Raw genomic sequence first — 27,167 nt, 5'->3', positions numbered from 1 at the left:
GTCCTTTTGGCAATAACACTTCATTAAAGCACTTCACTAAAACATTGGCAAAATAATCAGTAAAGGTTAACATGTTCTTTTGTTTTTACAGAGTTTTAAAATGTGTAGTAATGACGTTTTCTTTTCAAAAGTAGATCTACAATGTCTATTTTATTTTATTTTTTTAAGGTTAATGTATTTATTTGGGGGTTGGGGAGTAGAGAGAGAGGGAGACGGAATCCCAAGCAGGTCCTGTGCTGCCAGCACAGAACCTGACACAGGACTTGAACCTGTGAATTGTGAAATCATGACCTGAGCCGAAGTCGGACACTTAACTGACTAAGCCACCCAGGTGCTCCTACAATGTCTATTTTAAATACTTTTTTTATTTTCTTGAATGCTTAACTTGGAAAATAGAAAAACTCTAGAATTTGGAGTTCAAAATTTTGCTGGATGTATCAGGAAGAAAAACATACTTTTTCTTAATGTGTAACATTTTAAAGTATGGAATAGCATCATATAGAGATTATTATGTAACCAGTAGTACTATCCTGAAATCAGGGCATAAATTATATTTTAATATTATCCTGAAATCAAAGCATAAGTCTATTATCCTGAAATCAAGACATAAATTTGAAGCTAATTATAAACAGGTCATTAAGATTTGGACATATTTTATAATTGCTTATTGTTTCCATGGTGCATACAATTAGAGTTATGGCTTAAATGTCTCTAGAAAGGAACTTAAAAAATGGTTAGGATAGTTTAGTGGTTTAGAATCCAGATGTCAAGATTGGACTTGAAAACCAACTTAGCAATTGGATAACCTTAGGCAAGATTCTTAAATTTTTTGATTCTCCCTGTTCTCATCTGGAAAAAATGGTAATACTGCTAATCAGTGCAGATTAAATGAGATACTGTATATAAAGTACCTAGATGGTGCATAGCATGTACCATAACTGTTTATAGTGACTTAATTAAAATTTTGGTATAAAACTATCAGTGTTTATGTTTAGTGTTTTTTGCTATATATAAAAGTCCAAGGACAAGCTCATCTGCTATGTCACAATGTCATTTTCTCTGCTAGATGGCTGCATAAAAGTGGTGAGCTGATTCTGAATAGCAGATGAGAACGTACTAAAGCGAAGAGAAAGACTTAGGAAGAGGAGAGGAGAAAAGAATGCAAGGGTGTAATAGAGAAGGTACTGAGACATGCAGAAAATGGAACCTACCCTCCCCCAAAATGAAACAGGACTAAAAGGAAAGCAGAATTCACGAGGAAAAAAATGGCAGAACAAAAAAGAGTTTATTCGTGACGGAGAATGTGACCATAATTTTCTTCACCTCTGCCTTTTCTTTTTTTGTAGATACTCCTTTGTCATTTTTCATGTATGGACTGAGTCCTGATCATAACTGTATGATGGTAGATTTCATTGAGGAGTGGTAAGTATTTCAAATAATGGTTTTGTTACTGCTGTTACTTACAATACTGTATTGATTTTTTAAACTCACTGTCAGTAATCTACTTTATAATTGACTTATAAATAATTTCACAATAAAAAAGATATGTGAGGAATATGTGTATTTTTCCACACATTGAAATACTAAAGTATCCTTTGCAGGAAATTTTATTGGGTACTTATGAGGATCCGTGATTGGTGCTGGAGATTTAAAAATGGGTAAATTATAGTCCAGTGGAGAACATTGACCCATACAAAATTGACCTTAATTTTTTATTTATTTATTTTTATTTTTAGCGTTTATTTATTTTTGAGATAGGGAGAGACAGAGCATTAACGGGGGAGGGTCAGAGAGAGAGAGAGAGAGATACAGAATCTGAAACAGGCTCCAGGCTCCGAGCTGTCAGCACAGAGCCTGACGCGGGGCTCGAACTCACGGACCGCGAGATCATGCCCTGAGCCGAAGTCGGACGCTTAACCGACTGAGCCACCCAGGCGCCCCAAAATTGACCTTAATTTACCATAAGTATTGAATCTTTGAATAACTAAATTGGAAGGTCAGGCCAATATGCAGATATTGCTTAGAATATTTGTGTTATTTGAGGTTTGGAATTACCTTTGAGCTAGTACTTAAACAGAATAAGACATTTATTTTGTAGCCAGATTGTTTTTGTTTCTCCATTTTTAATCAAAAGTGTTACTGTCACATGTGGTCACCCACATATTAACTGGATGGGTTTTAAATGATACTTGTTTGATTTTGAAAACAAAACATGTCAGAGGATGGAAATTGGGCCAACTGTTGACATTTAAAAAAATAAAAGTGCCATAGTCATACACAGATGTACTCTGAGGAAATAAGTTTTCTAAGTAGTTTAAAAGTAAGGGTATCAAGGCTCTTTAACTTCTGAAACTGCCAAACTTTTATGACATCAGCTTGCATACACAGTACAGTTTTTTGCACGTACCTGTGTGTGGAACCACAGAGAAAATGTAAATAAATACAGCTTGGTAGTGGTAGAGAGTGGGATAGGAATAGGAGGAAGCAAAACATTTTATGGTTTACAGCTTTAAGCCTTACTGAAAACAGATGCGAAGAGTAAAGCTTAGGAGCAGGTGTTTAGTGAGTGGCAGAATCAGGACAAGAAATCCATGTCTGCTGACTTCTTGTGTAGAGTCCTTTGGTTACTATGTCATAAATACTTCAAAACCATTCTTTTTCAAGTTAATTTCATAAAGACAATTTGGAAGGAAAGTGAAAAGTTGGACTGTTAAGTTGCAGGAGTTTGAGCTGTGTAGCCAGGTTAGCCTCAGCTACTTGTAACTGGGCCTGAGATTTTAAGATATTTTTCTGCCAGTGTTTTAACTAGTCACTGTGATCAGTTCCAGACTTTTTTTTTGCATTTGGGGAAAAAATTGCTTGTTCAGTCTTAGCAAAGTCTTCAAAACAAACCTGAGAGCTTCTCTTAATTTTTTGGGGTAAATCTCAGGTTTTTATTTGGTAACATTTCATAATCTATTTATTACATTCACCCCCAGGGTAGTAAGATTTTATTCTTCCATAATCATTCAAATTAGTACAGTTTTACTCTAAATGTCCAGGAGTTTAGATATATAGTGCATTCTAATGTATGACGTTTTCTTTTGATACAGCACATCTTTCTAGAGAAGTGGTTGATGTGGGCACTGATTTTCAGAAGCACACAGGTTCTGCTTATCTAACTCTTTAAACCTAAGTAAAACAAGTATCAATGGAGGAGAGTTGTTCTCTTGGGAATTATGTTTGCTTTTTTTTTTTTTTTTTAATCTTCCTTGTTATTTTCTGTAGTGAGTCCAGGTAGCTACTGGAATTACTGTGTAGTTATAAGCCCTTGTCTCTAACTCACAGTAATGCCCTCCAGGGAAATAGGACTCAACAGATGGCTCATCTTTTCCAAGAGGATTTGATAAGCTTCACATGGTGCTTTTCCTAAAAGATTCTGGGATTTGGCAATAGCAGAATAAACAAAGATTATCACAAAAGAAATAAGATGGTCCTAATGTCCATCTTAAATACAATTAAAAGTGTAAGAAAACTACATGAGCTTCCTTTGCTATTTTGTTTCCAGTTTCTGTTAATTTTATATGAAAAATGATCTAGAAGCATCTTTTGTTTAGTAACTTCTGCCTGTTGTGTATAAGACTAGGAGGCAGTTTGGGTTTTTTGGGGTCTTTTTTTTTTAATTTTTTTTTTAACGTTTATTTATTTTTGAGACAGAGAGAGACAGAGCATGAACAGGGGAGGGGCAGAGAGAGAGGGAGACACAGAATCGGAAACAGGCTCCAGGCTCTGAGCTGTCAGCACAGAGCCCGACACAGGGCTCGAACTCATAGACTGTGAGATCATGACCTGAGCCGAAGTCGGACGCTTAGCCGACCAAGCCACCCAGGCGCCCCTTTTGGGGTCTTTTTAAGTTTATTCATTTAAGCAATCTCTGCACCCAGTGTAGGTAGGGCTTGAACTCATGATCCCAAGATCAAGAGCCACATGTTCCATTGACTGAGCCAGCCAGATGCTCCTAAGGGCCAGTTTAAAAAAACAACAACAAAACAACTATTTGTGATTATCATTTTCTTCATGTAGCCATTCCCAATATCACTGCCTCCCCCTAAGCCAAACCTCAAGTTAAAGAAGAATTTGAGAGAGAGAGTTTAGGGTAGATTTCTGAGACACTACAAGGATGAAATTGAGCTTTCTTTATTGTGTCTTCACAAAGTGTTGACATGTAAACCTCTGGATAACTTGTACATTTATCTTATGAGATATGTGTCACAAAAAAATGGCTACATAGATGTTGAATCTGAAATCAGTAAGAATAAACGATCTGATACTCAGCCAGATGCTGTTGCTAAAATTGATAGGCAAAAGTCAACAACATTCTGTAAGTGAAACAAGAGAATTAATAGATTTTACCGGTAGCTGCTAAGGGGTATCCTCTGCCCCTTTAAGGGGTTACAAGCTTCTAGTCCATGAAAAATAATGGATCATTTAACTTTACCTCTTCAGTCCCCACCCCCCTGCCTTACTAATTCAACAGACATTTATTGAAAATCTGTATGAAGTTAGGTGTTAACCCTTGAATCATTAGGCTGTATGTTTTTTGCTTTTGGGGGTTTTTTTGGTATGAGCTTTTTTTCTTACCACGATACAGATCATAATCTTGCTCTTTTATGATCAATTCAACCTCACCTTTTGGGAGATCTTTCAAAATTCCTCCAGTATTCATTTTTCCCTCAGAGTGTTCTGTTTGTTTATGATGGCATCAGAAGGAATTTTTCAAGACCTTCCATTTTTCTGTAACCACCCCATTCCTTTCCATGGGGCTGGGTCTTTCTGCCTTTGGTCTCAGTGTAATGTTTCACTCTCACTTGGAAACTCCACATTACCAGAAACAAGTACTAGTCACTGTGTCTGTGTTGCAGACACTGTCTCTACCTTTTTGACTACAATGTCTTTTGTGTTTTTTTTTAAATTTTTTAAGTATATTTATTTATTTTGAGAGAGAGAGAGAGGGTGCGCGCACAAGTTGGGGAGGGGGCAGAGAGAAGGAGAGACAGAATTCCAAGGAGGCTCTGTGCCATCAGCACAGAGCCAGATGCAGGGCTCGAACTCACAAACCGTGAGATCATGACCTGAGCCAAGATCAAGAGTCTGATGCCTAACCGACTGTGCCACCCAGGCACCTACAGTCTCTTCTTGACATGGCTCCCATTCCATCTTTACTATTGTGCTGTTTAGTTTTATTATAATCTCTTTCTCTTGAACCAGTGGGGGTTTTTTTGTTGTTTATTTTTTTACCAGCTTCTTTACCAGCTGGATTTGTCCTGGTCACTTATTTCATTAATAATTTCCCTAAGGTTCTAGATTTCCTTTCCCCGGAAATGCCTCGCACATATAATGAATGATTATACTGTACATTCATATCCAACTTGAACTATTGTATTATGTTCTCAATTAGGATCTTTTTTCATTACAAATATTTAATTTATGTTGGCACCATTTAATAAATAAACCATGCCTTTCAAGTACCTACTCATCAACATTAATTTTAAAATCATTTTTATCTAACTGCAAGAAAGAAATCTTACTGGGATTCATAAAGGAATTGCCTTGAATCTGTATCTTTTTTTCTCCTTCATCAGTCTCAGCACAGTTATTGTTCGGGGTTTTTTCACTGTTACAAAGAAGCAATTTTGGTCTTTTGTTCATTTTCTCTATTATAAATGTATTTTCTTATTTTAATTAAATCAGACTTTTAATAAGTAGGAGTGAATTAAAAGTTATGAAATCCGTAAGAGATTCTACTCCCCAGCAGATTGGGAGGAGGCAGATTAGCAGAGCACAGTGGTAGCAGTTATTGAAAAAATAGTTGTCAATGTTAATAGGTCAATGAGTTGAGACTTCACCAAACCAAAATTAATTATCCCTCTGCCTTGTTAGCCTAGAAATTAAAACATGTATGTGTAACTAAGTCTAAAGTTAATCAGTATATTCACCCTTCTATAGATAATATGGGACCTTAGAACACTTTTTTTTTTTTAAGTAAGCTCTTAGACCCAATGTGGGGCTTGAACTCACAACCCCAGGATCAAGAGTTGCATGCTCTTCAGACTGAGCCAGCCAGGCTCCCCTAGGATCTTAGAATGATTTTAATGCAATCCCTTTGAGATAACATGGTAGAAAAATACAAAAACAGAAAGTAAAAAGGATAGTACCAATAACTCAAGGCATAATTATTATTGAACTTTTGCTGTATTTTTGCCAGGTTTTTTTTTTCCCCTGCTGAATTTACTTTATGACCCATGGTATTTTCTTCCAGTAGAAACAGGTCAGTTCCTGCTTAAAGTATCTCAGACTGTCTCTTCATGCATTCTGTTTAGTGAAGAATTGTATGATAACCCAAACCCTGAGTTCAGTGTTACATATTTACATTAAAAAGATGTTATTCACAGTGAGAAATAGGGAGATGCCAAGAACATGTCCTTTCCAGGCACATGTCTAGTGAGAAAGGACTTTTTAAAACTTTCTTCACACTTTATCTAATCCCTGTTTCTTCAATACTTGAACCTCTGAATATTTATTTTATATTCTTTGTAAGCTTAGAGTTACTGTTCTGTTAGCCTTAATTTCTTTTCATATACAAAATATCACCACTTTCTATATAGCATTCAGTGAACTAGCCAATTCCAAATCAAAGCACACACTTCACTTATAAAAATGTCAAATTAGGGGCGCCTGGGTGGCGCAGTCGGTTGGGCGTCCGACTTCAGCCAGGTCACGATCTCGTGGTCCGGGAGTTCGAGCCCCGCGTCAGGCTCTGGGCTGATGGCTCAGAGCCTGGAGCCTGTTTCCGATTCTGTGTCTCCCTCTCTCTCTGACCCTCCCCCGTTCATGTTCTGTCTCTCTCTGTCCCCAAAATAAATAAACGTTGAAAAAAAAATTTTTTTTAAATAAAAAAAAAAGTCAAATTATAAAAATGTTATAAAAACTGAATGATACAAATAACCAACTAGGATTAAGAATGGAAAAGGATTAAGAGTGGCTCAGTCAGTTAAGCATCTGACTCTTGGTTTCCGTTCAGGTCATGATCTCACAGTTCATGAGATCAAGCCCCACATTGGGCTCCACACTGACAGCAGGGAGCCTGTTTGGGATTGTCTTTCTCCCTCTCTCTCTGCCCCTCTCCTGTTCCTATACGTGCACGCACACACACTCTCTCTCAAAAAAAACAAAAAAGCTGGAAGTGTAAAAGGACTTGGAACATTTGTATAACAATAACTACCACCAACAACAAAAGCAAACTTTCCTCCATATTTCTCAAGATGTTACCTAGATCAGTAAGAACTTTTTGACATGTGATACCAGAATTCACAGATAACTTCTGATTTTTCCATTTATGCAAATCTCTGTGAAAGGTGTTAGAATTTTCTTCCTAGATATTCTGATTCCTAGCAAAGTTTTTGCTACATGTAATGGCATAGCCTTACAAGTTATTTTTTATCCTAATATGAAGTATAAAATATTCTACTTTCTTAAAAAATTAACTTTTGTGGTTTTTTGTTAAGATAATTTCATTTTATTAAGTTTTTATTTTAATTCCAGTATTCCTAACATATAGTGTTATATTAGTTTCAGATGTACAGTATAGTGATTCAGCAATTCTATACATCATTACTCAGTGCTCATCATGATAAGTGAACTTTTAATTCCCTTCACCTGTTTCATCCATCCCTTACCCACTTCCCCTCTGATAGGCTTTATTTTAAGTGAGTATCCTCAGTTAAAGTTATTTTTTTTCCAATAAGAACATGTTTTACCTGAAGCATACTTCTGAATACATGATCTAAAATAGATATATGCACCACAGGAACTAGGATAAAAAAAGTAACTCTCATTTAGTGGAGGAAGGAAATAACAAAGAAAAATCAGAAATAAATAAAATAGAGACCAGAATAAACAATAACTTAACTTTTCAAGTAATGATCAGTTTTCCAAAAAATAAACAAAATTGGCAATGATTTAACTACATTAAGAAAAAAAGAGAAAAGACTCAAAAACCAATATGAGAAAACACAGAAATACATAGTGTGATAATAGATTACTATAAACAATTATATACTAACAAATCATGTAACTTAGGGAAAAAAGCAGATAATTCCTAAAAATGTACAAGTTAACACGACTGAGTCATGAATCTTGAGTCCAAGAAATAGGAAATCTTCTTATACCAATAATAAGAATGAAAATTGAATTTGAAATCAAAAATCTCCCAGCACAGAAAAGCCCAAGACCATATGATTTCATTGGTGAATTCTACCAAACATTAAAGAAAATAACTAATGACAATTTTTCTCAAAATCTTACAAATAGTGAAATAGAGGGAACACATTCAAAATCATTCCATGAAGCCAGTACTATTCTGATACCAAAGCAGGATAAAAACAAAACAAGAACAAAAAAAGTGTAGTTCATCTGATAGAAGCATTGCTACTTGCACATAATTTCAAAAAGTCATGATACTAAATATATATAATGAAAGACAGTTGTCTGTTGTCCCATTCTCTTCTGTTCCTAGTTATACTTCCTAGGGGCAGCAACCTTCAACTTCTGTAGTTACTTTCCTAGGTATTCACCTCCACACTTATAGGTAATATGCTTTTACTAGTGTTTCTTGATTTATCAATGATAGAAATTATCCATTGATTTTTGTCATCATTGTAGATAAGAACATATCTCCTAACCACCACTACCTACCTCCATCCTTCCAACATATTTATAATTTTTTGTTAGAAATCAGTGCTCACATTATTATGATCTAGATACTGTTTTCTACAACTGTGATTGTCTAACTTTTTTCCTTAGAATTAATAATAGCTTTTTTAGCCTGCTTTTAAATGTAACATTTTTTCTGCAAATGTGCTAGTACTTGCCAGTAATGGTTTTTGGGGTGCTAAGATACATAAGTTCCTTTTTCTTTTTAAGTTAGAGAATTTTTTTTTAATTGAAGTATAGTTGATGTACAATGTTATATTAGTTCCAGGTGTGTGGCGAATTCTGTTCTGGAGCCCTCCATTGTCCTGCTTCAGTCTATACTGAGGGTTTCCTGGAAATTGTGTGCCACTTTCATCCATCCTAAGGTCACTACTCTGGTATGGATTCATTCTTTTTTTTTTTTTTTTTTTAAACCCCACGTCATCTTTATTTTAGATTCATTCTTTTTTTTCCCACCCCAAAGCGCATCTTCCAGTAGTTTTCTAAGAAAGGGTATATGTTAATACTTGCATGTATGTTAACCCTTGCACACCTGCCAAAGACTTTCTCTTACCCAAGTACTGACATCATGTGAGCCAGGCAGGGTAAAAGAGTTAAGGATTCTATAACTTTCTACCCAAGTCCTGTTTTTCCTGGTGTTACCTGAGTTGTGAAACTTCAGTCTTACCAATACGAGCAGCTGTATTCTGGTTGCACAATCCTCATCTCTGTCTATACCAGTTTCATATTTGGAATATTCATATAGCCAAAACTATCAAAGACAACAATATTTGATCAAAGCATCCTTTGTCTACCAATTGTTATTATATCATTTGATAGCAGTGGTCAAATTAGAGACTTGATTTCACCTTCTCTACATTTCACCTAATCAGTGAATTTTAGAACACTGAGATGGTTCCAGTTAGAATGAACACAGTCTAATTATATTACTATTTTAAAATTTATTATTCTTTAATAAAGTTAGGAACTCAGGTTGATAAAAAATTTTAAGCTCATTTAAATAAATCATTAAAAGCCAAGTTTCAATATAGTAATATAATTCTGGTTGTACAAGTTCCTCCTGAAACATTCAGGCCTGTTTTCTTTGTCAGTAATGGGCTGGGTATTAGGTCAGGATGAGTGCCAGTTTGATACTTTAGGAATTTTTTGTTTTTTACTTTAGGAAATTTATGAAGTGTAATAGTTACAGTATGGAATGCTAAATGGAGAGTATTGGGATTATTGAAAAATAGCAAATGTTTGGTGGTCACATATTTTTTGTTAGCACCATTCAGCTGCCTACTACTCAGTTGTGTAACATGTCTGTCATTTTTTTTCTGTTGTAGATTGCCATACTTTGGCGTACTATTGTCAACTTAGTAGTAATCTTTGGTGGGGGAAATAGTAAATAGTACATTAAAGTTCATAATTGGTAGTTGTTAATTTTTAAAAAATTCATATTGATTTTAATAAATGTCCTGAAATCAGAAACATTGAAATTTGAAAAAAATATGTTGCCTAGAAATGATATAACACAATTGTTATATCAGTCTTCAGTCATACACACATAACGAAACCCCGTGAATGAGTGGTCAGAAAGAGGGAGGATATTACTGTAGGTATGTGAAGCACAAATTTGTCTAAACCCTCTGTGTGTATTTTTTTCTACCCTCACTTAGTTGTTCACCTGGTATAGAATTGAAAGTTTTCCTTTGAAACTAACAAGGTTGTTACACACTGAGCTGATGACTTGCCTGCTATCATATTTCTTCTTTCCTAAATTGTTCAGTTTTGCATTTTTTAAACTTCATATAAATAGCACCCTACTTTACTCTTTCACAACTTGTTTTGACATTACGTTTCATGTAGCTGTAGTCGATTCATTTTCACTCATGTTGTATTCCCTGGCATGTTGTATACCACAGTTTATCCATCCTGCTGGTTAGTGATGGACATCAGCAACAATGCTGCTCTGAACACTCTTTGGTTTGCTTTTAGGTGTACATGTACAGGAGCTTCTCTAGGATAATGGTTGTCAGAGATGTTGGTTTTAAAATTTGACATTTCCACCCTAACTGCAGTGCAATACAATCCAGTTCAAATGCTGACCATCTGTATTTAGTGTCAGACTCCACTAGAACTAAGTCTTCCGCAAAACTGTCCTTACTTCAGATGTCAGTCACAAGTGGTTCCCCAAGCTGCCCATACCTGTGACCAACTGCTTACAAATTCAGAGGTTCCCACAAACCCCCTCAGTTTCAACAATTCACTAGAACAACACCCAGAACTCGAAAAGCACTGTACTTAAAATTAGTTTTATTACAAAGGACATACATAGAATGCAGTCCTGGGAGGGTCCTGAACAGACCATGTCTTCCCTCCATGAAGTCTGGAGGCATCACCCTTACAGCACATCATTGCGTTCACCAATCAGTAAGCTCCCTTGAGCTGTAGTGTCCAGTGTTTATTGGGGTTTTATTAAGGAGGTGCAATTGATTAAATCATTGGACATGTGATTGAACTCATTCTTAACCCTTCTCCCGGGTGGAGCAACTGAAAGTCCTAGCCGTCTAATCACGTACAAGGTTTTCTGGTGACCAGCCCCAATTTTGAAACTATGTAGGGGCCCACCATGAGTCACCTTTTAGCATAACAAAGTCACTTCTGTCATTTAGGACATTCCAAGGGTTTTTGAAACTCTTTGCTGGGACAAAACCAAATGTATTCTTTATATAGGATCCCTTTAATCACCCTTCAAATTTAAGACCGTAAAGAACTTTTGTTAATGAGGATTGTATCTCCTGTACCTAGTTAAAATCAAGAAATTTTTAAACATATTAATTTTTCATTTAGAAATAGCAACACATCCATCATATTGACATAAGTAATATTTTAATGAAAAATAACTATTTCCCAAAAAAGTGCTGTTGTTTTCTATTACTGCAAATCAGGCTAATAGAAATCAGGTGTGGGGCACCCTGGGTGGCTCACTTGGTTGACTTGTGATTTCAGCTCAGGTCATGATCTCACAGTTCATGAGTTCAAGCCCAGTATCAGGCTCTGCGCTGACAGCATGTTTATTTTTGAGAGAGAGACAGAGTGCAACCGGGGGAGGGGCAGAGAGAGAGCAGGAGACACAGAATCCGAAGCAGTTTCCAGGCTCTGATCTGTCAGCACAGAGCCCGATGCAGGGTTTGAACTCAAGAACCACAAGATCGTGACCTGAGCCAAGTCGGACACTTAACTGACTGAGCCACCAAGGCACCCCTAAAAAATAAACAAACATTTAATAAATAGATAAATAAACTTAAAAAAAAATAAGTGAATTCTCACACCTGCTTCTGCATTTAGTCTTCTGCAGTTTTTGTTGTTTTGGTTGAAGAATATGAAGATAATATGACCTCACAGATATGTAGGTGGAAAAGAGGACCTGCTGACACCTTGAAATGCTCTTAAGGACTCCCAGAAGTTTTCGGATCACACTTTGTGAATTGCTTCTTGAGTATTTATACCTAGAGAATGGAGTTACTAGGTCAGAAGATAATGCACATCTTCAACCTTACTAGATAATGCCTAGTTGTTTTCTAAAGTGACAGTACCAGTTTACACAGTCACCAGAAGTATATGAGAGTTCCACTTGCTCTGGCACCTGTTTAAGCATTTGATATTGTCAGACTTTAATATTTTCTGATCTGAGAGGTATGGAAAAAATACTTCATTGTAGTTTTAAATTTGTGTTTTTGTTTTCCATATGGCTAGGTTCTGTTTGAATACTGTAGATTGCCTCACTGATTTGAAATACCATTATTAACATCTGCAAAATCTTGGGGGGACTTTTGGTCTTTTTTTCTCACTCTGGTATTCCATTGTTTATTTTTGTGTCGATAACTACAGTTTTAAATTGCCTATTATTTACTATCCTCTCTCTTATTAATAAAACCTAAATTTAATTGAGTGATATTACCCAGCTAATTATAATTGCTATAATTATTGAATAAATTATAATATTTAATAGTGCCAGTTTTCTTCCTCCAGTAACTTTCTCAGAATTTACTTGATTGTTTCTTTTCCATATAACCTTTAGTATTATTTTTGTCAATTTTAAGATTGAATCAACTTTAGAGGCTTAATGTAGGACAATTTTAAATATTCACCATAATAAGTATTCCTCAAAAATAAAGTATGCTCATTCCCTCTTTAAGCAAGTCTTTTATGACCTTCAGAGTTTTTAGAAGTCTTCCTATCAGCCCAGACCATTTCTTCAGTTTATTCTTAGGTATTTTATATTTTTCGTTGCAATAGTGAACAAATTATTTTCATTTTTAAGAGTTTATAAATTTATGAAGATAAAACTTAAGGTAATAAAAATATAAACTGATAAATTCCTCCACATTCCTAAACCACCTAGTATTCTTTTCTCCATAGACAACTAACGTTATCGATTTCTTTTAAAGATAATTTCAGGGTGCCTGGGTGGCTCCGTCTGAGTTTGGCCCGGGTCATGATCTTGCAGTTTGTGAGTTCGAGCCCCACATCAGGCTCTGTGCTGACAGTTCAGAGCCTAGAGTTTGCTTTGGATTCTATATCTCCTTCTCTCTGCCCCTACCCTGCTCACACTTTGTTTCTCTCTCTCTCTCTCAAAAATAAGTTAACATTAAAACAAATTTTTAAAGATAATTTATGTGCATTTAGCCACTTTTATGCTTCTGTTTTTATTCTGGAAAGTTCCAAAATATATGAAAATAGAATACTATAATGAGTCCCCAAGTACCCATTTTCAAGCTTCAGCAATTATTAACTGGATAATTTTAAAGCAAGTAACCCAGATATTATATCACTCTTTGTTTTGTGTGTGTGTGTGTGTGTGTGTGTGTGTGTGTGTGAAATCAACTATTGATTTTAAATCAACTTTATTGAGAATGCAACCTAGGAAAAAGAGATGAAATATATGAATTAGGTGTTAAGAAACATGAAAAATAAAGGTGTAGAAGTTTAAACACAGGTAACTAAAATTTCTATTCTAAGGAAATAGAACAATGCCACAACAATATTCAGAGATAAAGTTACAGAAAATTTCACAAAAATGTCAAAGATACCAAACCTTAAATACAAGTCCATGAAATATTTACACTAGAACATTATAATGAAAATGCAGAACACCAGAGATGAAGAGATTTTAAAAGCTGTCAGAGAAAAAAGATTTGCCCTTAAATGAGTGACAATTATATTGGAGGTGATTTCTTAACAGGAGCAGTGGGTCACAGGAAGTAGTGGGATAGTATCTTAAGAGAGCTAAGAAAATAGCAGTCAGTCTAGAATTTTATACCCAGGAAAATTTAACCTATACAGGATGTCTTTCAAAAAAAAAATAGAATTTGTCATTCAATTGTAAAAGATTTAAAACTTCCCCTTTAGGTTCAGGGAAAAGACCAAGGCACCTGCCATTATCACTTATATTTGACATATGTTAGAACTTCTAGCCTGCGCAGTAAGGCAAGCACAAGAAATAAATGGTATAATGATTGGAAAAAAGAAACATGCTGAAAATCATTATAATATGCCCTTCCTCATTCAGAAAGGTTATGATTGTTCATGAAGACAAATTATTAGAATCAATAGAAGCATAGCAAGGTTGCTGGCAGTCAGTGTACAGAAATCAGTTTCAATGAAAGTCATTTTGCCTAACAGTTGAGTGTATTCATGCCAATGTCAGATTGCCTGGCTTTGAATTCCAACAAACACTTCCTAGCTTTCTGTCCTTGGGCACATTATTTAACTTACACTTTTTCCCCTAATTTAAAATAAGGGAATCTTATAGGGATATGATGATTAAGTGGATCAATATATATCTAAAGCACTTAGATAAGTGTCTGGTTCCTAATAAGTGTTACAGATAAATATTGTCATTATCATGAACACCACTTTAAACATTAGCAGTGAATAAAATACAACTTTTTAAAAAGATAATGTGTAGTGATTTAAAAATTATGACAAACTTAGAATAAATCCTTTATTTTTTTAATGTTTGTTTACCTTTGAGAGAGAGAGAGAGCAAGGGAGGGGCACAGAGAAGGAGACAGAGGATCCAAGCAGGCTCCAAGATGTCAGCACAGAGCCTCACGTGGGACTCAAACACCATGAACCATGAGATCATAACCTGAGCTGAAGTTGGACATTTAACTGACTCAGCCACCCAGGCACCCCAGAACTTACAATAAATTCTTTAAAACATGTTATACCCTTGTGGAAAAAAGAAATCTTTATTGAAAGATATAAAGGACATGAATAAATAGGAAGATAGCCCATGTTCAAGAGAGGAAGACTCATAAAACAATATCATTGATTAGTAGTAGATCAGTGAAATTCCAATTAAAACCTAAACAAGATTTCTTATTAGACAAACATATTTTACATTATTTATTTATTTATTTATTTATTTACATCCAAGTTAGCATATAGTGCAACACTGATTTCAGGAGTAGATTCTTTAATGCCCCTTATCCATGTAGCCCATCCCCCTCCCACAGCCCCTCTAGCAACCCTCTGTTTGTTCTCTATATTTAAGAGTCTCTTATGTTTTAGACAAACTTATTTTAAAATATGTGTGTAAGAGCAAAGGTGTTTCAAAAAACAAGATTTGTTTTTTATTTTCTTTTGGTCTTATCCTAACATATATCAAGATTTATTATTGTGTGGTGTTGGTGCAGGAATGCAGAAAGACACCAATAAAACAGATCAGAGAGCCTAGAAATCATACATATGTGGAAAGTTGATTAATGTCAGAGATACCAGAGATAAATAGGGAAAGGAAAGATTTTTCTAATGCTACCATGATTTGATACTCATATGGAAAAATTGAGCCCTTCTTACCTCAGACTAACATGAATTTCAGGTTATTTAAGGACTTGAAGGTAAAAGGCAAAACTATAAAACTTTTCATAGAAGAGAATAGAGAGGATATTCTTTATGATCTTGGGGAGAATTATTAAAGTTTATCAAAAACAAAAACAAAATATAAGGAAAAAGTGTATAAATTCAACCACATTAAATATTTTTCAAAAAAGTGAAAAGATAAGTTTAAAAAGTGAGGGGAAATTATTTGCAACAAATATGATTGATGAAGTGCTCATATCTCAAAAAGATTTTTTTTGGGGGGCGCCTGGGTGGCTCAGTCAGTTAAGTGGCCGACTTCAGCTCAGGTCATGATCTCACGGTCCATGAGTTCGAGCCCCGCATCGGGCTCTGTGCTGACAGCTCAGAGCCTGGAGCCTGTTTCAGATTCTGTGTCTCCCTCTCTCTCTGACCCTCCCCACATTCATGCTCTCTCTCTGTCTCAAAAATAAATAAACGTTAAAGAAAATTAAAAAAAAAAGTGTTTTTTTTGGCAAATACATAGAGTAGAATAAATAGCCTCATAAAAAAGTGGGTAAAAAACATGAAAACATGGTAAACATGTAAAACATGAAAACATGGTAAAAAACAAAAAACATGGTAAAAAAAACAGGCATTTCACGGGTTTGAAAATGCAAATGACCAATAAATATACACAGTCTTATGAAAAATCAGACAAATGCAAACTAACCACAGTGAGATAGCATTTGCAGGTATTGAATCGGCAGGAATTAAAGTCTGGGCCAGTATTATGTGAGTTGAGAATATGGAACAACTGGAACTCTCCTACACTGCTGGTGTTAAGATAAGAATCCAGTATAATAAAAGGTTGAGAAATTAAACTACATAAAAATTAAAATTTTGCTATGGGATACAAATGCCATAAATGAAATTAAGACAAAAATATTGCAACCTTTATTATGACAGACAAAAACTAATATCTCTGTGTATAAAATCCTTACAAATCATTAAAAACCATCTTATTTGTAAAAAAGAAAAAATGGAGAAAAAGATAGGAACAAGTGACAGGAAAAAAATGACTCAACCTCACCAGTAATGAAAGAAATGCAAATTAAAACCACAAGATTTTGTTTTTGTTGTTGGCTAAAATAAGTTTGATAAATACTACTAAAAAAATCTTCAAAGAGAATATTCTCTTATTTCCCTTATAGAAGTAAACATTAAAACAATAATGTTTTAGTGTTGAATTATTAAGAGACTGAGAAAGGACCACCTGAAATCAGGATTATGAAGTCACAGCAATCAGGGAAGAGTGGGGCAGATTGGTCAAGAGTATCAAATGTAAACAGGCCAAGTAAGTTATGAGCCAGAAGTGTGCTTACGTGAGTGAGAGACTGATGTGAAAAAGGTAACTGAAGATTGCTGTTGAGGTGGAGTTGGAAATCAAAGTAGATTGAGGAGGAAGTAAGGTGATCTAGAATAAAGACATGTATAACCCTGGTAGAATCCTATTTTGGTTTTGAAATGATCAGGTTTGAGCCTGTTTAAATGCTGTTGGGCAAGATGCAGAGAAGCAAAGTGAGTAGGGATTCACTCACTTCGAAATTCATAATACAGTAGAGAGATAATTGAGACAATGGGAGTATGGGAGAAAGAGCCCTGAAATGGAAATCATAAGACCTAGTTTTTCTTGTCCCAATTAGTTGTGTTGCTTCATCTCTGACAGCGGTTGGCAAACTTTCTGTAAAGGGCTAGGTAGTAAATATTTTAGTCTGTGGGCCCCAGAGTGTCTGTCACATTTACTCAGCTATGCTTTTCTAATAGTAAAGCAGCCATAGACAATAGATAAATTGGTGTGGCTATGTCCCAGTAAAATTTACTTACCATGGACCCTTAAATTTGAGTTGCAGATAATTTTTTAAGCAACAAATACTATTCCTGACTTTTTTCCAGTCATTTAAATTTCAGTGCCTATGAAAACTAATAGTGGGCCAGCATTTGCCAATCCCTGATCTGTAAAATGAAAGATATGACAAAAATGTATTTTATTTCTCCATTGTATAGTCTTAACTAAGGGATTCTTGGCTTAATTTTACTAAGTGTGTATGCAGTTTATCATATGTGTGATCTGATTTAACCATTTGCTTATCAAATAATTCTTAGTCTGAACCATTTAGAACTCTGCAGAAGAACTCAGAAATTACTTTTGTGACTTAAGTTCTGAGAGTATTCTTTATTCATCAGGAACTCTTTCTTGAGATTACTAGAAGAGGAATGAATGATCTTTGCCATATCTGCATATCATCATTACAGTAACTTCTGTAATATTCTAAAGTAGACTTATTTTTTACTTAAGTATATTTTGGGATGGAAAATGAATAGGAAGTCAGTATTATTTGGCACAAATAGAAGGTAAGTGTAAAAATAAGTTAGAACAGTATTATTTGCCAGAAAATCCTGAAACTGAGGCATTGCTTTTGTTGTTGTTAAAGATCAGCAAAGTTTTAGAGATTTTAAAGATAAATTAATAACAAGCTGATTCATACAAAAGTTTGAAAGAGAACTGAAAAAAACCTTTCTCATTAATGCTTTTGTGTATCTGCAGTCATCCTGAGTTACCTTGTATAAAGGACTCAACTGATAGCAGTTGAGTCTTATTAAAGAAACTCTAAGGCTAAGTTTTTCACTTGAAACAGGTTCTGTTAAGACTCTTTGATAATCAGGTTAAAGATTTTGCAGGTTTATTTAGTAATCTCTAATCTCCCAAACATGCAAGTCCTTAATGTTTGATGATGGTCTTCGGAAACCCAATACAAATATTCTTCTAAAATGGACTTCAAGAGGATCAAATATTTAGCCTATTTGACATAAAAGGTATCTATTCTTTGGCCATTACTTGTCCCTGAAAAATGTAATACAATTCATAATGCACACAGAGTAACACACTGCAGAAGTTAGTGAATTGTTGGAGGTTAGTTGAGTAGTTGCTAGTATTAGAGAGCTATTAAGAGCTAGTATTAGAACCAACATCACTTGACTTCTAAGCTGGTTATCTTTGCAGTCCTGTGTTTCTTGACAAATAGTGTAACTTGGTTCCATAGGATAGACTTTAGGAATATACAAATAGTTAATTGTGTCCATTGTAGCATACAGGTGCTACAACCATGTGAAATATTATTGATATTACCAGCCTCAGAGAAGTTAGGGATTTTGCCTAATATAACATTGTTAATTAATGGTAGAACCAAAATTTGAAACATTATGATTTTTTTGCCTTTCTAAGTAAAATTCATTCTTCATCTAAAACTTCATCTAAGTTTTCTCTTACAAGCTGAAACACTCTTTTACTCCCAGAAATTCCCAAGCCCTTTTCTTTTTTCCTTTAACTTGCCTTTATACCTTTTATTTCTTGCCATTTGCCCTTGTGAGCACCGCCAGCCCACTGTTACAGGGAAGCAGAGATAAAGGAAAACAAAGGCATTCTTATTTTATTCTTAATTGAAAAGGTAGTGCTCCTGATATTTAGCAATTTGCTATAAATTTTTGGTGTTCGTTACCAATTTCTCTGTCACTTCCTCTTTCCTAAGATGTTTTTAAAAAAAAAAATCATAAGTCTATGAGATAATCATAGTCTATTGAGAGAATCACTTGATTTTTCTTTTTTAGTGTATAGGCAAAATACTTTTAAAAGGTTTATGTAGTAAATGAGATGTATATATTTCCTATTGATAAATCTCCCTTGCATTTCTGGGGTGAACTCAGATGGTTTGTGATATATTAATATCATTTTTACTTTAATTTTTTTATTTTTTAAGTTTATTTGAGAGAGAGCACGAGCAGGGGAGGGGCAGAGAGAGAATCCCAAGCAAGCTCCACATTCCGTGCTGAACCCAACATGGGGCTCGATCTCACAATTGTGAGATCATCACCTGAACTGAAATCAGGAGTTGTATGCTTAACCAACTGAACCATCCAGGAGCCCCATAATATCATTTTTACTTTTAGAATCAGTTTGTAACTTCTAATTTAATTTCTTCTTGACAGTACTAAGATGATGAATTCTTGTAATTCCTTCTTAAATCAGTTTTAATAATTTTTTCCTAGAATGTATTTTGTATAATCTTTTTTTTTTTTTCAACGTTTATTTATTTTTGGGACAGAGAGAGACAGAGCATGAACGGGGGAGGGGCAGAGAGAGAGGGAGACACAGAATCGGAAACAGGCTCCAGGCTCTGAGCCATCAGCCCAGAGCCCGACGCGGGGCTCGAACTCCCGGACCGCGAGATCGTGACCTGGCTGAAGTCGGACGCTTAACCGACTGCGCCACCCAGGCGCCCCAATTTTGTATAATCTTTAAGTGTGTTAGCTTAACATTGATCATAATATACATACTTATTTTTTAACTGTTTATTTATTTACTTTTGAGAGAGAGAGCATGAGTGGGAGAGAGGCAGAGAGAGAATCCCAAGCAGGATTCACACTGTCAGCATAGAACCCGATGTGGTTCTTGATCTAACAAACCACGAGATTATGACCTGAGTGAAAATCAGGAGTCAGACACTCAACCATTTGCATACATATGTAAAAACATATCCTGTTATATACTACAGAACAGGATATGTTTATGGGACTGTGAATATGAATATAAAGATTTATATGAATTTGTTATCACTTTAATATGGCTAAGTTGTTTAGGCTGAAGTTTTTCAAGTATTATTCCTACTTGAAAAATTGCTGGGTGCAACTTAATAAAGAACATTGAAGGGCGCCTGGGTGGCTTAGTTGGTTAAATGTCCAACTTCACATGCTCAGGTCATGATCTCACAGCTTGTGGGTTTGAGCCCCGCATCAGGCTCTGTGCTGACGGCTCAGAGCCTGGAGCGTGCTTCACATTCTTTGTCTCCGTCTCTCTCTGCTCCTCCCCTGCTCATACTCTTCTCTGTCTCTCAAAAATAAACAAACATTAAAAAAAAATTTTTTTTAAGAACATCGAATACCATTGTGCCCTGAATATTCATTTTTCACTACAGTTTTTAACTTCGCTAATTTGTGACTTAGTGTTATCCTAAGCACTAAGGAACAAAACCAATGAATTTCAGAGGCCCACTTTATTAGTAAATTGTACTAGAGGAACATTGTATAAGAAACCATACAGCTAAAATAGTATCCACCTTTCCTGAAAATACAATTTAACTATAGTTAAAGGCAGTATTGAGGATTGTTGCAGCACTTGGCCCTTCAAGTATATTCAAGTGATGGTAGTATCCCTTTGTGTACAGTAGGTATAGATCACGATTAATTGAAAAGTTTTCTTGTAATTTAAGTCATTAAATAAATTATTCTTCCTTTTCCCCCTTACCAGATGAACATGGCTATCTTGACAACTGTCTCTCAGGCTGGTATATCTTGGCAGCAGTATTCCTTCTGTTGTTGCTGTTAAAGATTTTATTTTTATATAATCTCTGCACCCAACACAGGGCTCAAACTCACAATGCCAAGATAAAGAGTCACGTGCTCTACCAACTGAGTTAGCCAGGTGCCCTGACTCAAGATAGTGTATCTTGTGGGTGTTCTTGTTAGGTGACAACACCACTGGTGTCTATCAGTGAAGCTAGATGAGAGAAAGGCTGATATTCTGTTTCTAGAGATTTCTGTCTATTCAGATTCCCTATTCTGATCCATGTTTGGGAGATTGTAAGATTATCTCCCATAAAGGGTGGAGTGGGGATTGAAGGGAAAGTCTTTTGTGAACCTTCTGTAGAATTTTATCCTTTATGATCCTTCTGTAGAATTTTATCCTTTATGATCCTTCTGTAGAATTTTGGCAGTTCTTAATGTAGATTATGAGCTAAGTTGGAACTAAGCAGTTAATAGCTATCAGGAGGTCCATGAACCATATTATGAAATGGTATGAAAAAATCCATGTCTACATGTATTTCTGTGTGTAGACTCCATAACTTTCCTTCAATACCTAGTATGAGTTCTACTTGAAAGGTTAAGAATTAACTGTATGTGTTGGGCGGGAGGGGAGGGAGGGTTGGAGAGAGAAAGAAGGGAGGAAAAGAAATCTGTTATAGTATGACAATATATGAGGTCTTAATCCATTTATAGAGTGATACTATGGAACATTAGCCAATGATTGACTGTTTAGGCAATCCACTGTAGGGATAGTCCTGTAGTAGTTGATTTACAACTTTAGGTTTTTCCCACAGGCAGAGATTCTGATTTAGAGAATTCATTCTGTTCACAGAAGTGTATAGACAAAATGCTTTTTAAAAACATAGTATTTGGCAAGAATTTTACCAGATGTTAATAAAAAATTGTTGTTCAGAGGTGACGGGGTGGCTCAGTCGGTTGAGCATCTGGTGTCAGCTCAGGTAATGACTCTCAGTCCGTGAGTTTGAGCTCCACATTGGGCTCACTGCCGTCAGCATAGAGCCTGCTTCAGATCCTCTATCTCCTTCTCTCTGTCCCTACCCCATCAAAATTAAATAAACATTTTTTTAAAATTGTTTGGAAGTTATTAAACTTTTCAGGAACACACACTTTTAGTTACCCCATTACAGTTTTGTAAATTACAGAGAAAAGGTTTATTAGAAGCTACAAAATAAATATTTAAAACATTATGTAAAAGCTAAAGCTGTTAATATTTTATTTTGGGTGACCTGACAAATTGTGATTGGAACCTGTTGTGAGTGTGACCAAGACAGTGTGTCAATTCCATGTAAGAAATTTTAAAGTTTTACTGCCATTGCCTCTTACTTATTAATTGACCTTTTGTTTAATAATTTCGGGTTGATTTTAGGCCACCAACAAAATGGAAATGAAAGATATTGCTAAACACAAGACACTATGGAAAATGAACTCAACCAGTGAGCCTTTATTACTTGCTGGTGTAGAAGTCAATCCTTTGAAGAAATTCACTATTCCCAAGATCAGGAGGGCAGCTGGGAAAGGTAATATTTACTATTTCCAAGGAAGGCGGGGTTATTTCATAACTATTACTGCATTTTTCTGATTCTTAGTTTGTGTTCATCTTCTGTTTTGACTATATAAAATTAGATGAAGTCATGCCTTTAATTCCTTAAACACACATGTACCTTTGGTTCACACACAATGAAACAGACATATCTCCTATCCCTTTCACTAAGTACACTTAAAATTGCTGGACATTATACACAAAACAAATAGTAGAAGACTTTGGAAGGTGTAGAGAAGATGGACCACTTAAAAACCCTGGGACTCAAGGAATGTCACTGCAGTAAGTTCTCTGGATTTTATGTTTTTGTTTCCTCCATGTCTCAGATCATATGCCAACAGTCCAGGAATACCAGCCGGAATAGACACAGAAAGCCTCAAGAAAAGTGTCTTCTCCCTTGAAAAGGACTAGGAAGGGCACATCCTAGAAAAATAGAAACTTATTTGACAGTATATCCCTTACTCCTACAAAAAACTAGGGGGAAAAATATAGCCGGTACACCTTTGTTAGCAAAAGCTAAGTGGAGGGCTTAGACTTCTATCCACTCCTCTCCCCTTCATGGCAGTAACAGGTTCCCCTCCCTGGCATCCCCTCCCCTGCAGTGTCAGTGGTTTTCCATCCCTGCCCTGTGGTGATGAGCCACCCCTTCTCACTTGGAATAGAGTCCATGAAGACCAAGTATGGAGCCTGGACTGCTATCACACCTGTCAGTTACAAAACACCTGTCCCTTTCCCACATTGTCATTGGAGGCTGAGTCAGGAGCAGTGACTTCTACCCCTTTCTCATGGTAACAAAGCAGCCCCCCCCCCCCCACCCCACACACACAGTGTTGTTGGAGACTCTGTAGGGAGCCAGGACTTCAGTCCAATCTGGTGGTAAAGAAATCAGTCCCTCCCTTTTCTTACTGGCAGTTTCCCCTGTTAGCTCAATTTCAGTAGAGGCTTGGTAAAACCCAAGATTAAATATGATCCAGAATTATCTTAACAATATCCAAAATGACCAAAATAAAATTTTTTGAAATCTCTCATTTTCTACCAACCAGGAAAAATATCAACTTGAATGAGACAAAGTAATCCATAGATGCCAATACTCTGATGAAACAGATGTTGGAATTAATCTGACAAGGCTCTTAAGGCAGCCATTATAATGGTGTTTCAGTAAGCAACTATGAACACTCTTGAAACAAATGAAAAAATAGAAAATCTCAACAAAAAAATGCAAAATGTAATAAAGAACCAAGTAGAAATTTTGGAACTGAAAAATACAATAATCAAAATAAAAACTCAAAGGATGGATCCAGAGAAGAGTTGAGGAGAAGACATTGGAAATAGTCAGTGAATTTGAAGATAATAACAATAGAAATTAGCCTGAATGACACGGGAGAACGTACACATGCACACACAGAAAAAAATACCAGAGCTTCAGGAATGTGTGGAACAATAAGATTTAACATCTTTGTCCTAGTGTCCCCAAAGAAGAAGAGAAAGAGTGTAGAAAAGTACTTGAAGGAATATTGGCTAAAAAATTTCCCAAATTTGGCAAAGGGCATAAACCTGCATAGTCAAAAGGCTGAAGGTTCCATAAACTCAAAAAGTCTGTGCTATAGCATAGCATAATCAAACTTCTGAAGACTAAGGACAGAAAAATCTTGAAAGCAACTAGAGCAACCACATATGTATAAGGGGAAAAAAAAATTTTTAAGTAAACCCTGTGCCCAACAGGGGGCTTGAGCTCATGACTCCCAAGAGTAAGAGTCATGTGCTTCAACCAACTGAGCCAGCCAGGTGCCCCTATAGGGGAAAATTTTTTTGAATGACAGAAGATTTCTCATTAGAAACCATGGAGCCTGGAGGAGGTGGCATAACATTTAAGTATAGAAGGAGAAGAACTGTCAACCCATAGTTCTGTCCCTGGCAAAAATATCCTTCAGGAATAGAAATGAAGTAGACATTTTCAGATGAAGTAAATTAAAATTTTTTCATCAACACATGGCTGAAAGAATGGCTGAACAAAGTTCTCTAAACAAAGCAACAGAAGAAGGAAGCTGGGAACATTAGGAATTAAGGAAAGATTCAAAATACAGGGAAATATAATGAGCCATCCTTCTCTTGAGTTTTATAATTATGTTTGACAGTTGGAAAAAAAGTTGTAACATTCTCTGATGTGATTCTCAGTGTATATAGAGGAAATAATTATAAAGTGAGATGTTACCATTGGAAGGAACTGGGTGAATGGGAATATAGGTGCTCTCTGTATTATATATTACAACTACATGTGAATCTACAGTTACATCAGAATTAAAAGATTTTTATAAAAATAGATCAAAATGGATTTTTTTAAATGTTTGAGTAACCCATAGGAAGTCAGGAAAATGAAATCAAGAATTGAACAGTGGAGGAAAAAACAGATAAATGGCAGGCTTAAGCCCTAACATACCAATTATATTAAGTGTAAATGATATATACCAATTAAAAAAATGGGTTGACACAATATGTTTTTATTTATTTTTTTTAATATGAAATTTATTGTCACATTGGTTTCCATACAACACCCAGTGCTCATCCCAACAGGTGCCCTCCTCAATACCCATCACCCACCCTACCCTCCCTTCTACCCCCCATCAACCCTCAGATTGTTCTCAGTTTTCAAGCGTCTCCTATGGTTTGGCTCCCTCGCTCTCTAACTTTTTTAGAGTCAATGGGGGAGTTCTCCTCCCCCATGGTCTTCTGTTAAGTTTCTCAGGATCCACATAAGAGTGAAAACATATGGTATCTGTCTTTCTCTGTGTGACTTATTTCACTTAGCATAACATTCTCCAGTTCCATCCACATTGCTACAAAAGGCCATATTTCATTCTTTCTCATTGCCACGTAGTATTCCATTGTGTATATAAACCACAGTTTGTTTATCCATTCATCAGTTGATAGACATTTAGGCTCTTCCCATAATTTGGCTCTTGTTAAAAGTGCTGCTGTAAACATTGGGGTACAGGTGCCCCTATGCATCAGCACTCTTGTATCCCTTGGGTAAATTCCTAGCAGTGCTATTGCTGGGTCATAGGGTAGATCTATTTTTAATTTTTTGAGCAAGCTCCACACTGTTTTCCAGAATGGCTGCACCAGTTTGCATTCCCACCAACAGTGCAAAAAGGTTCCTGTTTCTCCACATCCTCTCCAGTATCTATAGTCTCCTGATTTGTTCATTTTGGCCACTCTGACTGGTGTGAGGTGGTATCTGAGTATGGTTTTGATTTGTATTTCCCTGATGAGGAGCAACGTTGAGCATCGTTTCATGTGCCTGTTGGCCATCTGGATGTCTTCTCTAGAGAAGTGTGTATTCGTGTTTTCTGCCCATTTATTCACTGGATTATGTGTTTTTCGGGTGTGGAGTTTGGTGAGCTCTTTATAGATTTTGGATACTAGCCCTTTGTCCGATATGTCATTTGGAAGTATCTTTTCCCATTCCATCGGTTGCCTCTTAGTTTTGTTGATTGTTTCCTTTGTAGTGAAGAAGCTTATTATCTTCATGAGGTCCCAATAGTTCATTTTTGCTTTTAATTCCCTTGCCTTTGGAGATGTGTCAACTATGAAATTGGTGCGGCTGAGGTCAGGGAGGTTTTTTTCCTGCTTTTTCTTCTAGGGTTTTGATGGTTTCCTGTCTCACATTCAGGTCCTTTATCCATTTTGAGTTTATTTTTGTGAATGGTATAAGAAAGTGGTCTAGTTTCATTCTTCTGCATGTTGCTGTCCAGTTCTCCCAGCACCATTTGTTAAAGAGACTGTCTTTTTTCCATTGGATAGTCTTTTCTGCTTTGTCAAAGATTAGGTTGGCTATACTTTTGTGGGTCCAATTCTGGAGTCTGTATTCTATTCCATTGGTCTATGTGTCTGTTTTTGTGCCAATACCATGCTGTCTTGATGATTACAGCTTTTTAGTAGAGGCTAATGTCTGGGATTGTGATGCCTCCTGCTTTGGTCTTTTTCTTCAAAATTACTTTGGCTATTCAGGGCCTTTTGTGGTTCCATAGGAATTTTAGGATTGCTTGTTCTAGCTTCAAGAAGAATGCTGGTGCAATTTTGATTGGGATTGCATTGAATGTGTAGATAGCTTTGGGTAGTTGACATTTTAACAATATTTATTCTTCCAATCCATGAGCGTGGAATGTTTTTCCATTTCTTTATATCTTCTTCAATTTCCTTCCTTAGCTTTCTATAGTTTTCAGCATACAGATCTTTTACATCTTTGGTTAGGTTTATTCCTAGGTATTTTATGATTCTTGGTGCAATTGTGAATGGGATCAGTTTCTTTATTTGTCTTTATGTTGCTTCGTTATTAGTGTATAAGAATGCAACTGATTTCTGTACATTGATTTTGTATCCTGCGACTTTGCTGAATTCATACATCAGTTCTAGTAGACTTTTGGTGGAGTCTGTCGGGTTTTCCATCTATAATATCATCTCATCTGCAAAAAGTGAAAGCTTAACTTCATCTTTGCCAATTTTGATGCCTTTGATTTCCTTTTGTTATCTGACTGCTGATGCTAGCACTTCCAACACTATGTTAAACAACAGCGGTGAGGGTGGACATCCCTTCGTGTTCCTGATC

General features: G+C 35.9%; 1 protein-coding gene and 1 long non-coding RNA gene across 7 annotated transcripts in view; one reads left to right on the top strand and one right to left on the bottom strand.

The window, feature by feature from the left end:
• Positions 1 to 27,167, top strand: part of TEX15 (testis expressed 15, meiosis and synapsis associated) — a 101,544-nt gene that overhangs the window by 13,797 nt on the left and 60,580 nt on the right. For 5 of the 6 annotated variants that reach the window (XM_047857514.1, XM_047857518.1, XM_047857516.1 and 2 more), the window contains exons 2-3: positions 1,347 to 1,422; positions 22,388 to 22,538. In XM_047857514.1, coding sequence (XP_047713470.1) covers positions 22,400 to 22,538 — 139 coding nt within the window. In that variant the 5' untranslated portion in view covers positions 1,347 to 1,422; positions 22,388 to 22,399. Of the gene's footprint in view, positions 1 to 1,346; positions 1,423 to 17,926; positions 17,995 to 22,387; positions 22,539 to 27,167 lie in introns of those variants that run through there. The other variant, XM_047857515.1, reaches the window with a different exon arrangement.
• LOC125164673 (uncharacterized) overlaps positions 1 to 27,167 on the bottom strand; it is a 43,519-nt gene that overhangs the window by 5,406 nt on the left and 10,946 nt on the right. The gene's annotated exons all lie outside the window — the stretch shown is intronic.

Source organism: Prionailurus viverrinus, chromosome B1 (genome assembly GCF_022837055.1).
Source record: "Prionailurus viverrinus isolate Anna chromosome B1, UM_Priviv_1.0, whole genome shotgun sequence".
NCBI lineage: Eukaryota > Metazoa > Chordata > Mammalia > Carnivora > Felidae > Prionailurus > Prionailurus viverrinus.
The sequence above is the reverse complement of the archived record's forward strand: the minus strand, read 5'-3'. Positions and strand labels throughout refer to the sequence as shown.